General features: G+C 33.3%; 3 protein-coding genes across 4 annotated transcripts; 2 read left to right on the forward strand and 1 right to left on the reverse strand.

Annotated features, from left to right (window-relative positions):
- Window positions 1–3: 3 nt before the first annotated feature.
- On the reverse strand, window positions 4–2,182 carry Rtc1 (RNA terminal phosphate cyclase 1). The gene is made up of 7 exons (XM_077410956.1): window positions 1,941–2,182; window positions 1,285–1,524; window positions 1,016–1,182; window positions 762–936; window positions 510–660; window positions 288–392; window positions 4–197 (listed from the first exon to the last, which is right to left on the reverse strand). Exons 1-7 carry the CDS (start codon window positions 2,080–2,082, stop codon window positions 56–58), a joined length of 1,122 nt encoding a protein of 373 aa, XP_077267082.1. The 5' UTR covers window positions 2,083–2,182; the 3' UTR covers window positions 4–55.
- A 186-nt stretch (window positions 2,183–2,368) lies between these two features.
- Window positions 2,369–7,170, forward strand: Fand (Pre-mRNA-splicing factor SYF1 fand). Of its 2 annotated transcripts, none has more exons than XM_077410918.1 (15): window positions 2,369–2,581; window positions 2,683–2,831; window positions 2,920–3,241; window positions 3,394–3,693; window positions 3,854–3,995; window positions 4,081–4,232; window positions 4,310–4,530; window positions 4,688–4,850; window positions 4,950–5,063; window positions 5,142–5,304; window positions 5,387–5,496; window positions 5,717–5,920; window positions 6,004–6,226; window positions 6,299–6,445; window positions 6,938–7,170. In XM_077410918.1, the coding sequence occupies exons 1-15, from the start codon at window positions 2,540–2,542 to the stop codon at window positions 7,012–7,014; spliced, it is 2,529 nt and encodes an 842-aa protein (XP_077267044.1). In that variant the 5' UTR covers window positions 2,369–2,539; the 3' UTR covers window positions 7,015–7,170. The 2 variants fall into 2 exon arrangements, with proteins under 2 accessions (XP_077267044.1, XP_077267045.1); XM_077410919.1 differs by lacking the exon at window positions 2,369–2,581 and having other exon boundaries at window positions 2,740–2,831; window positions 2,920–2,953; window positions 3,030–3,241.
- A 1,192-nt stretch (window positions 7,171–8,362) lies between these two features.
- Rpt3 (26S proteasome regulatory subunit Rpt3) lies at window positions 8,363–11,054 on the forward strand. Its single transcript, XM_077410949.1, has 6 exons — window positions 8,363–8,545; window positions 8,785–8,877; window positions 9,214–9,547; window positions 9,892–10,095; window positions 10,186–10,450; window positions 10,532–11,054. Exons 1-6 carry the CDS (start codon window positions 8,513–8,515, stop codon window positions 10,848–10,850), a joined length of 1,248 nt encoding a protein of 415 aa, XP_077267075.1. The 5' UTR covers window positions 8,363–8,512; the 3' UTR covers window positions 10,851–11,054.
- The last annotated feature ends 710 nt before the right edge of the window (window positions 11,055–11,764 follow it).

The raw sequence follows: 11,764 nt of genomic DNA on the forward strand, positions 1-11,764 counted from the left end.
GTATAAAAGTATTATATTTAATATAATTCTATTTGCAATAACAATACTTACGGTATTACATAGTTCGTTTACTTATATTAGTATAACCTATACCTAAACAAGTTAAACGTACTTGTGTTTCATCTTCTCTTTCCTTGATCTGTTCTATCTTAAAGGTAACTCCAAAGAAGTCTCGTAAATCGCGTAGAAATTGTATCCTGAAAACAACTCGAGTGTAACACAACCACGTTTATTTTCTTTACAAATTTTTGTATAAACGAAGAAAATTACTTTATAGCGGTACTCACATTGCTGGAGTTAATGGTCCTATTATAACTTTACAAATGTCTTTTTTACCAAGAGCCATAAATGCAGCAGTCATACTTTGAAAAACAGAATCTATACATCCATTCCTACAAATCGATAAAATTAAGAGTTTAAATAGAGACAAAAGAGAGAGCGTGTGTGTGCGCGCGCGCGCACTTTTTATGTATTAACTAGTGTTGAGGAAAATATACAATCTTTTTTACCTAAAAATTTCATCCAGAAGTTTCATTGCAGCTTCTTTGCCAAGATCTTCAGGTACACATGGCAATGAACCTGTCGTCATTAACGGGGAAAATGCTTGCCCGCTAAAAAATACTTCTTTAGTAGTTTCCGCTGTCAGGGTGATTCCAAAACCTGACGTGCAACAAATTACAAGTAACAAAAGTTAACGCAATACAATGATTAAAAATTATAATAATACATTTCGATAAATATACTGAATATACATCATCTACCTGGGGATTTTCCACTAGTTGATCTTTTACAATGGTCTGCATAAATATATACGTCTGGTAAAAACTTGAGAAGAACACTTTTAGCTGATTCAACAATACGATTAGCGATTGCTGGAGAAACCCTTACGCTACATGCAGTACCTCTAATACGTTTTACCATTCCACTATCTTCCAACTGACGAAAAAAAATAGAACGTTACAAAATGATTCTGCGTGCATGTGCGTGTGTAGGTGAGTAGAAAATATTTCAGTACCTGAATCGTTTTAAGATTACGACTAATAGGACATTTAAATTGTACTTCTCCACCTCCTAAAGGTGCTACTCCTCTCTTGCGAATGGTCAGTACAATTTCATTGTCGCCTGCTAGAAATCTTTTCAGTATAGGTATACCAGCGGTTTGAATTCGGTCCACTGACGGATCTTAAAGATGTAAATCATGTTGATTACTGACTTTTAGTAAAATATATATATATATATATATATATATATATATATATATATCGTTACTATATTGTCCGATACCTATGGTATTATTGGTCACTCCTCTGAGCTTCAAATCAATAGGATTTTTACAAAATGGCGCCAGTATCATAACTGCTTCCAAATAATAACCGATACCTCTTTGTAAGCTACAGTCATGTTCTAATTCACCACCATTTAATAAACCAGGATTATAATATATATTGGTACCAGTTTCATTCAACTCAATTTTTGTACCATTAGTCATCTTATCCAATAGATGGATAAAACTAATTTCATACTCTGTTAAAAAAATCAATTGATATAATAGTTATATTTTAAAAAAGTGAATGTGCGTATGTGCGTGTGTGTGTTTGTAATTAACAGTAATTAATGGTAAATGGTGAATATGATATTGAGATACTATAGCAATTAAAAGAATAACTTTTTTGGTGTAATAGAGATATTATTTTATAGAATTTAACTGCAAATTGCACTCAACAACAAAATATTATTGATTAACTTTTGTTTGTCATAACTTTGAAGGATAACACTTGTACTTGACATTTTTGCAAAATCAGGAAATAAAATTAATACTTGAAGAATTACTGATAACGTTAGTCATTTTTGTTCTTCGATTATTTATATATTATTTTAATCACGCAGATGTACAGTCAAAATGAAAACATTGATTTATATATTTAATAAATATTGCTAACCTTTAAGACCAGGATCATCATTCTTCGTCCTAATATTTATAATTTTTACCGCCTTTCCGGATAATGTGGACAGCAGTAAGCGATACCTCAGATAATTACTGCCCTCATATATAAGTATTTTATTTTTTATTTTAGCTGGCATTTTTTAATAAAAATTCGACCAACTGTAACATTTATTAAGACCACCACGTGTTACACATACATGAAACCTGCCATCGACCATCGACGGCATCGAACTATTGGTTATTGGTTCTGACAGAGAAGGACGACTGATGCCCGCGTTTTGGCTGTTACCGTCATATTCATACGTCCATGGAATTACCGGTTGACCAATCAGAGTACAGCTGTTTTGCTATGATTGGTGATTGGTAATTCCGCAGCGGCGCAGCCATCAACCGGTATTTATTGCCTTTAACGGCCTAACCGTCCTAAGTCCTAACCTAAAATCTGGAACCTGGAACCTGGAACCTGGAGCCTGGAGCCTGGAACTCCTTTTTTCTGAAGATAGAAGATTCCATTTAGTTTAGATTGTTCCGGGTGTGCAGTTGCTAGTTGTATATATAGCTCTGCCGTGTAACAATAATAAAACATTCTTAGGGATGTTGGAACGTGAGGATGATGAAGGAAATTTATATGCCTTTGTGAGTATCTTGTGTAATTTATAAAAGCACTTTACATACATATATATATAAATTTGTGACTGATAATATATCGATATGATATTATAATTGTTATTAAACAGAACGAGGAGGATTTACCATACGAAGAAGAAATTTTACGAAATCCATATTCAGTGAAACATTGGCAACGTTATATCGATCACCTAAAAAATACAAACAGTAAGAATTTAAATGTGGTATATGAACGAGCATTGAGAGAACTTCCGGGCAGGTAAAACTATTCTTTTATATATATTTTTACAACTACTTGTACACATTTGTATCAGAGGCTTTAAATATTGTATGTTATATTGATACAGTTACAAGCTGTGGTATAATTATCTTCGACAACGTGTGAGTCAATTAAAAGGTCGATGTATAACAGATCCATTGTACGAAGATGTTAATAATGCGTTTGAACGTGCTTTAGTATTTATGCATAAAATGCCACGCATATGGATGGATTATTGCACGCTAATGACTGAAGAATGTTATATAACACGAACGCGTCAAGTGTTTGATCGATCTCTTAGAGCACTTCCTATCACACAGCATCATCGTATATGGCCATTATATATTCATTTTTTAAAGAAACACAATGTTTACGAAACTGCTGTTAGAGTCTTTAGGAGATATTTAAAGGTATGTGATAATAACGTAAATAATATGTCTATATACTGCTTATATTGTCCTTGACATTTTTAATTGATATAAAAAATATTGGTCTAAGATTTGACAGAATTTCTTTCCAGCAAAAATGCCTTATGCATATTTTTTTTGTTTCATACATGTAGCTAGCACCGGAAGATACGGAAGAATATATCGAATATTTGATATCGATTGAAAGACTCGATGAAGCTGCTGTAAAACTTGCGCAGATTGTCAACCAGGATGATTTTGTATCGAAGCATGGGAAATCTAATCATCAACTATGGAATGAATTATGCGATTTAATATCAAAAAATCCTTCCAAGATAAAGTCTTTGAATGTAGATGCTATTATTAGAGGCGGTTTAAGACGTTATACAGATCAGTTGGGACCTCTATGGAATTCATTGGCAGATTATTATGTCCGAAGTGGTCTCTTCGAAAGGGTATTACTGGCTTTGTACTTGCATCCAATTTATGTTTTTTATATTACACTGCTGTTTTTTATATAAAAAGGAATACGCGCTCACACACACACACACACGCGCGCGCGCGCGCGCCCGCGCGCGTATATATGTATGAAAGTACATAATGTTATTTATATAGGCGAGGGATATCTACGAAGAAGCTATACAGACTGTTACCACCGTCAGAGATTTTACACAAGTTTTCGATGCTTATGCACAATTTGAGGAACTTAGTCTTAAGAAGCTCATAGAAGAAGCAGCGAGAAATCCTACTGAAGAAGGTAGCTGATATACATTAATTTGAACTAATAAACGTTTTTATGTTAGTGTCTTAATTTATTATTATATTTTTTTTTTTTGCATCAGATGACATTAAGTTAGAGTTGAGACTGGCACGATTGGAACATCTCATGGAAAGGAGACTATTGTTGCTCAATTCTGTATTATTACGACAAAATCCACACAATGTAGCGGAATGGCATAAAAGAATAAAACTTTATGAAGGGCAACCACATGAGGTAAAAGGATATGGAAACTTCATAAATGTTATGAATCTCTGTTTTGGAATAAATTCCATTGATATGTTTTCCTGTAGATAATTAATACATACACGGAAGCGGTGCAGACAGTGCAACCACAATTGGCAGTTGGTAAATTGCACACATTGTGGGTTGCATTTGGCAAATTTTATGAGGAAAATGGACAAATAGAGGATGCTAGAGTAGTATTTGAAAAGGCAACTCATGTTCCATACACCAAGGTAGACGATCTTGCCTCAGTATGGTGTGAGTGGGCAGAAATGGAAATTAGATACGGGTAGGATTGGTTTACTTTCTCAATCTCTATCACATTTGTTATATACAGATAATCGGAAGCTACGAAAAATTTTTATTTTCTAAATTGGACACACACACACACACTGTATTTTCACCTTATATACATATATATATCGATATATGTATTGTTGTCGTAGGAACTGCAAAGAAGCTTTAAAACTCATGCATCGTGCCACTACAATGCCAGCTAGAAAAGTGGCATACCATGACGAAGCGGAAACAGTACAAATGAGATTATACAAATCTTTAAAAGTATGGTCTATGTATGCAGACTTGGAAGAGAGTTTCGGAACATTTAAGGTATATTTTTATGCTATTCAACTTATATGTTATTGTATCGTTAATTTTTTTATTTATGTTATAATGTCGATATTTTTAATTTAATGTTTACTATAACAGACCTGTAAAGCAGTGTACGACAAAATAATCGACTTGAAAATCGCAACTCCTCAAATTATTATCAATTATGCACTGTTTTTGGAAGAAAATAATTACTTTGAGGAAGCATTTAGGGTATGTTGAATATTTCTCATTAATTGCATATATGTATATCTGGTAATTTAATAGCATTTTCCAATATTTATTTTTTAGGCATATGAAAAAGGTATTGCGTTGTTTAAATGGCCTAATGTTTTTGACATTTGGAACACATATCTCACAAAATTTTTAAAACGTTACGGTGGAACGAAACTAGAACGTACCAGAGATTTGTTTGAGCAATGCTTAGAACATTGTCCACCAAAGTATGCCAAAGGTATACAACTTGTCTTACATATTATCTTACTAATTTACACATTATGCAGTAAGAAAGACTAAATAATCTTTATTTATTGCAGCCTTATATTTGTTGTACGCAAAGCTAGAAGAAGAACATGGCTTAGCGAGACATGCCATGTCAGTGTATGAACGTGCGACAAATGCTGTCCTCCCAGAAGAAAGATTTGACGTAATGTCTTTTCACCGATACATCCCTTTTTCTTGCTACTAATAGTTTACGTATAATTTCAAAATTTTTATTCACAAAGATATTTGTATATATATATTTTTTTTTCCAATCAAAATGTGAAATACAATACTTTCCAGTTTGTATGATGTAAACTACATAATATTGTTAAAGAATCTGAGTATAAGCTTCAGAGTTGGAAAATCAATTTCTTAATTTGCAGATGTTCAATATATACATAAAGAAAGCTGCCGACATATATGGTGTGCCAAAAACTCGGCAAATATATGAAAAGGCTATAGAAGTATTGAATGATGAGAACACAAGAGAAATGTGTTTACGATTCGCTGAAATGGAGACCAAATTAGGAGAAGTAGATAGAGCAAGAGCGATATATGCGCATTGTAGCCAAATATGTGACCCGAGAGTATGATATTGTGCTCATTGTAATACATTTGAAAACAGCGTTATTATTATTCATTTTTCACGGATCTAATTAAAATTTTGCAGGTTACTTCCAATTTTTGGCAAATTTGGAAAGAATTTGAAGTCAGGCATGGAAATGAGGATACAATGCGTGAAATGCTTCGAATCAAGCGTAGCGTACAAGCTATGTATAACACTCAAGTAAACATGATGTCGGCACAAATGTTGAATAACGCATCCAATCAAGTATCGGATGTTCCAATGGATGCTATGCGTTTATTAGACAGTAAAATTACATCAAGTACAGGTAATAGAGATTAAATCCCACTTTCGTCTCTTTTACAAATATCGAACAATTCTGAACAATCTTGAATTACAGACAACGCCGCTGATATTAAAGGAGGCATCAAATTTGTACGTGGCGTAACAGAAAAGGATGGTAAATCAGAATCTCATGTGAATAATCCAGATGAGATTGATATCGACATAGATGATGAAAATGATAACGATGCAGAAATAGAGGAAGGTACTACAATACATTTACAAGTAGCTTCAAAATTCAATTTCCTTATATACAAACATGTATAAGCTATCTTTTCCGTCTTTCTCAACAACTGTTGAATTAGATTCGCGCTTTTGTTGTGTTGTATTTTCATAAATTTTCCTTAAATCAAAATGTCAAGTAGGGCAATCCTTTGCTGCAACTTTTCGATTTATATTACATATTTTTGCAATTACGATAATTGACGTAATTCTAATCAAAATAAAAAATCTGTTTGAATTTAACACTAAAGGATGAAAAATAAGATTGCGCTGTCTGTTTATACATTTGAAGTTTAATTATCTGTCGGTCATAACATAAAAAAAAATGCAAAAACTGTTGGTATATTAATTATTTTATCAAGTTTGGTCCTATAAACTAATCTATAGTAATGTTTTGTTAAAATTTACTACGGCAGAAATATAATAAACATATTACAAACTGATTTTTTATTAATGTCTCACTACTCATTTTCAGACGTGCCGATCGAGAAACAGACTATACCATCACAGGTATTTGGAAATTTAAAGGCAGTCCAAGGTGAAGAAGATTGAGATTTTAATAAGATAGTATCGTAGTTAGACAATATCTGTATGTAATGTAGCAATTATATTGTTATATAGCAACTATGACTGCTAGTAGTGACTATAGTCTTGTCATAAAATGTGTACTGTTTTGATTATTAAATCCATTTTTTCAATATTGTAATATATTTATAGAGTATTATGCATTGATATCATTTTTTAAGTATAATCCATACATAAAACAAGAGTATATGTATAATTATGTATGTTATGTGTGCAAAAAAAATTTTTTTTTTTCGTTGTACTCTTACAAATATTTAAAATTCAAATAAGTTTTCAACGTAACAAAGTTTTAGTCATAATCGTAAGGCCGTAAAAAAATAGACCACGCACAGTCGATTATTCTCCTCGAGCTCGAAGAATAATCGAGTGTGAATGGTCTATTTTCTTACGACCTTACGATTATGACTAAAACTGCGTTACGTGCAATGGCCTTTATGCACATGTGTATGGACCAATCAATTTTCTTATGCTTACGCATTAATGCATAGCTTAGCATAAGCGTACCGTAGCATAAGACCGCTAGACCAATGAGCATCTTATGTAAATCAATATGGCGACTTTATGCTGGATGCTCATTGGTTTAGCGGTCTTAGGGTTGGTTTATAATAGCCGTAACCGTTGATTTAAGCCGTAATCTTTAAGAAATTGACCAATCACAGTCAATTATTCTTCTCACATTCGACTGTGATTAGTCAATTTTTTAAAGATTACGGCTTAAATCAACGGTTACGGCTATTATAAATCAACCCTTATGCTATGCTTATGCTAAGCTATGCATTTTGTGTGCGATGGCCTCGGCTATTATAAACCAACTCAATGCTAGGTCTACAATGCGAGTCGTAAAATCGTGAGTCGTAAGAATTGACCAATCACAGTCGATTATTCTCCTGAAATTTGATTGTGATTGGTCAATTCTTACGACTCACGACTTTACGACTCGCATTGTAGACGTAGCATTAGTGCCCGTTTACAATAGGTGTTTTAAGCCCTAAGCTCTAAGAAATTGACCAATCACAGTCAATTATTCTTCTCAAATTCAACTGTGATTGAACAATTTCTTAAGGTTTAGGGCTTAAAGATGGGCACTTAAGCGGGGGAGCACACACTTCTGCATAACGCATAATGCGTAAGCATAAGAAAATTGATTGGTCCATATACATGTGCATAAGGAAATAGACCAATCAATTTTCCTGCTCGCTGTTGCAGCATTTCACTGCCCATAAAAACTCACCATAAAGTTTCCGAACGCAGCCCAGTGAGCGGTTGTGCTCCGAGCTCCGATGCATCTGACACATCTTGGGGCTGGTTGTTCATGGTTTGTGACGAATGCTCAAAGATCTAAAGTCATTCAGTCCAGTCTCATTGCTCTTTAGAACCATTTATATAGAACCGTTTGTCATAAATCGTTGGAGTCGACGCATTTGATATTCGACTGAATTAACTCGTACAGTCTTCTCAGACTATAATGGAAGAACTGGGCATTATTTTGCCCGATAAGGTATGTTTATGCTCGAGTTATATTAGCCGCATCTGCATGTCTGACTGAAAAATGACGGTAACCCTCCTTTTACATAAAACTATACAATTATACTATACGCCTTTTGATGAGATTACGACTGATAATTTTAAATAATCATAAAATTTGTATACAATATACAATTCGCACACGCACACGTACAGCATACTCACAATCAGACACATACTCGTGTGTAAAATTGTTTTGTATTATATTTTTAGGATGTAGGTGAAATTGATTGCAAGCCAGCTGCTGGTCATTATACAGGAGCTGGAGATGAGCTGGACGTTGAAGATCTTTACACCAAATATAAGGTAGTGTAAGTTTTCATAATATATTACGTAATATACGTTGTATATTGTCATATGTGTTCAAAATATGTTTGGAATAATTTTACTGGAATTTTTTTATTAGAATTATTATCATATATGTTCAAAATATATCTAGAATAATTATAAGAAAAACAATTATATTTTATTTGATTATCTAAATGTCATTTTGGTCAATTAAATTATTTTGTAGAGATATTTGTGACAATAAAGTTATATAATACTTTGCACATTAAATGTTTTTACAAATATATATGTGTACATATATACATGTATAAAAGAATGCACGTTATAAATATGTTGTTGTAATTTTTTTATTAGAAACTACAGAGAATGCTGGAATTTCTGGAGGTACAAGAAGAATATATCAAAGATGAACAACGTAATCTGAAGAAAGAATATTTGCATGCTCAAGAGGAAGTTAAACGTATCCAGAGTGTTCCTTTAGTTATTGGGCAATTCTTAGAAGCTGTTGATCAGAACACTGGTATAGTGGGTTCTACAACAGGCTCAAATTATTATGTACGGATTTTATCTACCATAGACAGGGAACTCTTGAAGCCTTCCGCTAGCGTAGCGCTTCACAAGCATAGCAATGCTTTAGTAGATGTGCTGCCACCAGAAGCTGACTCTAGCATTTCTATGTTGCAAGCAGGTAATAATTTTAAGTCTTTTAAGTTTATATACAATATATAGGTTCTGAGACATTTAATCAGAAAAGAAATGTGAGTCAAGAAAAGGAGATAATAAAATCAACATTTGATCAAGGTCTAAATCGAAATCGAAATGCTAGATCTACCAATTGCATATGATTTTATTTATTTAATGTCTTTTTTTTTATATCGATGTCTGTGTATGCACGGTAATCGGCACTTTTTTTTATGCTTTACTCGATTCTTTTCTTGGTTTTCTAAATATAAATATTACATTGAGATTAAATTAAAACAAAACGAAGAGATTGTAAATATGAAAGTGTAATGCATTTGCAATATATTACAGACGAGAAACCAGATATCCAGTATAGCGATATAGGTGGAATGGATATGCAGAAGCAAGAGATCAGAGAGGCAGTGGAGTTACCTCTTACTCATTTTGAATTATATAAGCAGATTGGCATCGATCCACCGCGAGGTGTACTTATGTATGGACCACCTGGTTGTGGAAAAACCATGTTAGCAAAAGCTGTTGCTAGACATACCACTGGTACTAGAGAAATCTCATAAAAAATATCTAATCTATTTGCATAAAACACATGAAATTTCTTCTGATCTTTCTTCATCTTCCATCTTCTAGCTGCCTTCATTCGCGTAGTGGGTTCTGAATTTGTGCAAAAATATTTGGGCGAGGGACCAAGAATGGTGCGCGATGTATTCCGTTTGGCGAAAGAGAACTCGCCGGCTATAATATTTGTGGATGAGATAGATGCTATTGCTACAAAAAGATTCGACGCTCAAACTGGAGCAGATCGTGAGGTGCAACGTATTCTCTTGGAGTTACTCAATCAGATGGATGGTTTTGATCAGACAACTAATGTCAAAGTTATTATGGCGACAAATAGGTGAGTCGAGTCTAAAAGTCTGTTTAAAGTCTGTTTAATTTTATTAGGCAGTTATTGGCATAAGTACTTATATTTTTGTAGAGCGGATACATTGGACCCTGCATTGCTTCGTCCTGGTAGATTGGATCGCAAGATTGAATTTCCGTTACCCGATCGTCGGCAGAAGCGCTTAATCTTCTCCACGATTACTGCAAAAATGAATTTGAGCGAAGAAGTAGATCTTGAGGATTACGTAGCACGGCCAGATAGAATTTCTGGTGCTGATATTAATGCTATCTGTCAAGAGGCAGGAATGCACGCGGTCCGTGAAAATCGTTACATCGTTTTAGCAAAAGATTTTGAAAAAGGTTATAAAAACAATATTAAGAAAGATGAGTCTGAACATGAATTCTACAAGTAAATCGGATAATATTCCGTCTTTCGGCTATATCTGACATATAATATATAGACAATGTTACAAGATTAAACTAATGAATACAATTGCTGTGTCCTCTATTGATTTTCTATCGTCTTTTTTGCTTGGCCTCGATAAACATCTTTGTAATCCATCTAAGGAGCATGTGATTATATATTCCACACAATAAAGATTTAGAACTTGGTAATATTTTTTCTTTATTAATTATGTGCCTATATTCTCATGTTTTTTATAATACTTGTGGTGAGACATACAAAATACTATGAGAATACTTGGGAATAAAAAAAGAGAAAGGCCTATAGTATTTAAACAGTAAAATATTTGTTTTTTTTTCTCTTTTTTTTTTACTGGGAAGACTAGCGCAAAACTGGTGCACATTGAAATTTAACAAATTTTTATCAGTAGAACATTTTAACACTGAAAATATGTGAACCGATTTTCACATTAGAACAATAAAATTGCACTCCAGGGTGCACCAGTGTTGCACACTGGGTTTTCCCATTCCCAATAGAAAACGCTATTAGCCTTGACAATAGTTTATTTGACCTCGTTTACGCACTGAATGATCACTCTGTATGTACACCATATGTTTATAAGTTTGTGAAAAGTACAGTGAGATTATAAATTCGAATGTGAAATAAGTATCATATTTTATACAGTGGCAAAATCAAGGAATACCACAGCAAACTAACCTAATCTAACCTAATCTAACCTTCCAAAATATTAATGTTAATTATTACTTGATACGCTATATACTGTTAACTAGTGTAAACTAAGCCACTAGGCCACATAAGATTTATCGTGAAGATCTTTTGGGGTGATGCTTATTTGTTCTTCAAGGAGATATATTTCGTGAAGCCAAAAATCATGTATGTACCAGTCTAATTGTAAGAATATAT

This window comes from Temnothorax americanus, unplaced genomic scaffold, assembly GCF_048541705.1.
Source record: "Temnothorax americanus isolate GAGA-0224 unplaced genomic scaffold, ASM4854170v1 Scaffold3, whole genome shotgun sequence".
Lineage (NCBI taxonomy): Eukaryota > Metazoa > Arthropoda > Insecta > Hymenoptera > Formicidae > Temnothorax > Temnothorax americanus.

Excerpts from the sequence above, each read along its gene's own strand:
- Rtc1 (XM_077410956.1), bottom strand. The coding sequence starts at position 2,082 with ATGCCAGCTAAAATAAAAAATAAAATACTTATATATGAGGGCAGTAAT. Across the intron at positions 1,525-1,940 it reads TGATGATCCTGGTCTTAAAG|AGTATGAAATTAGTTTTATC; the intron begins GTTAGCAATATT and ends TTTTTTTAACAG. Across the intron at positions 661-761 it reads AACTAGTGGAAAATCCCCAG|GTTTTGGAATCACCCTGACA; the intron begins GTAGATGATGTA and ends GTTGCACGTCAG.
- Rpt3 (XM_077410949.1), top strand. The coding sequence starts at position 8,513 with ATGGAAGAACTGGGCATTATTTTGCCCGATAAG. Across the intron at positions 8,546-8,784 it reads GCATTATTTTGCCCGATAAG|GATGTAGGTGAAATTGATTG; the intron begins GTATGTTTATGC and ends TTATATTTTTAG. Across the intron at positions 10,451-10,531 it reads GTTATTATGGCGACAAATAG|AGCGGATACATTGGACCCTG; the intron begins GTGAGTCGAGTC and ends ATATTTTTGTAG.
- Fand (XM_077410918.1), top strand. The coding sequence starts at position 2,540 with ATGTTGGAACGTGAGGATGATGAAGGAAATTTATATGCCTTT. Across the intron at positions 4,531-4,687 it reads GAAATGGAAATTAGATACGG|GAACTGCAAAGAAGCTTTAA; the intron begins GTAGGATTGGTT and ends TTGTTGTCGTAG. Across the intron at positions 6,227-6,298 it reads TAAAATTACATCAAGTACAG|ACAACGCCGCTGATATTAAA; the intron begins GTAATAGAGATT and ends CTTGAATTACAG.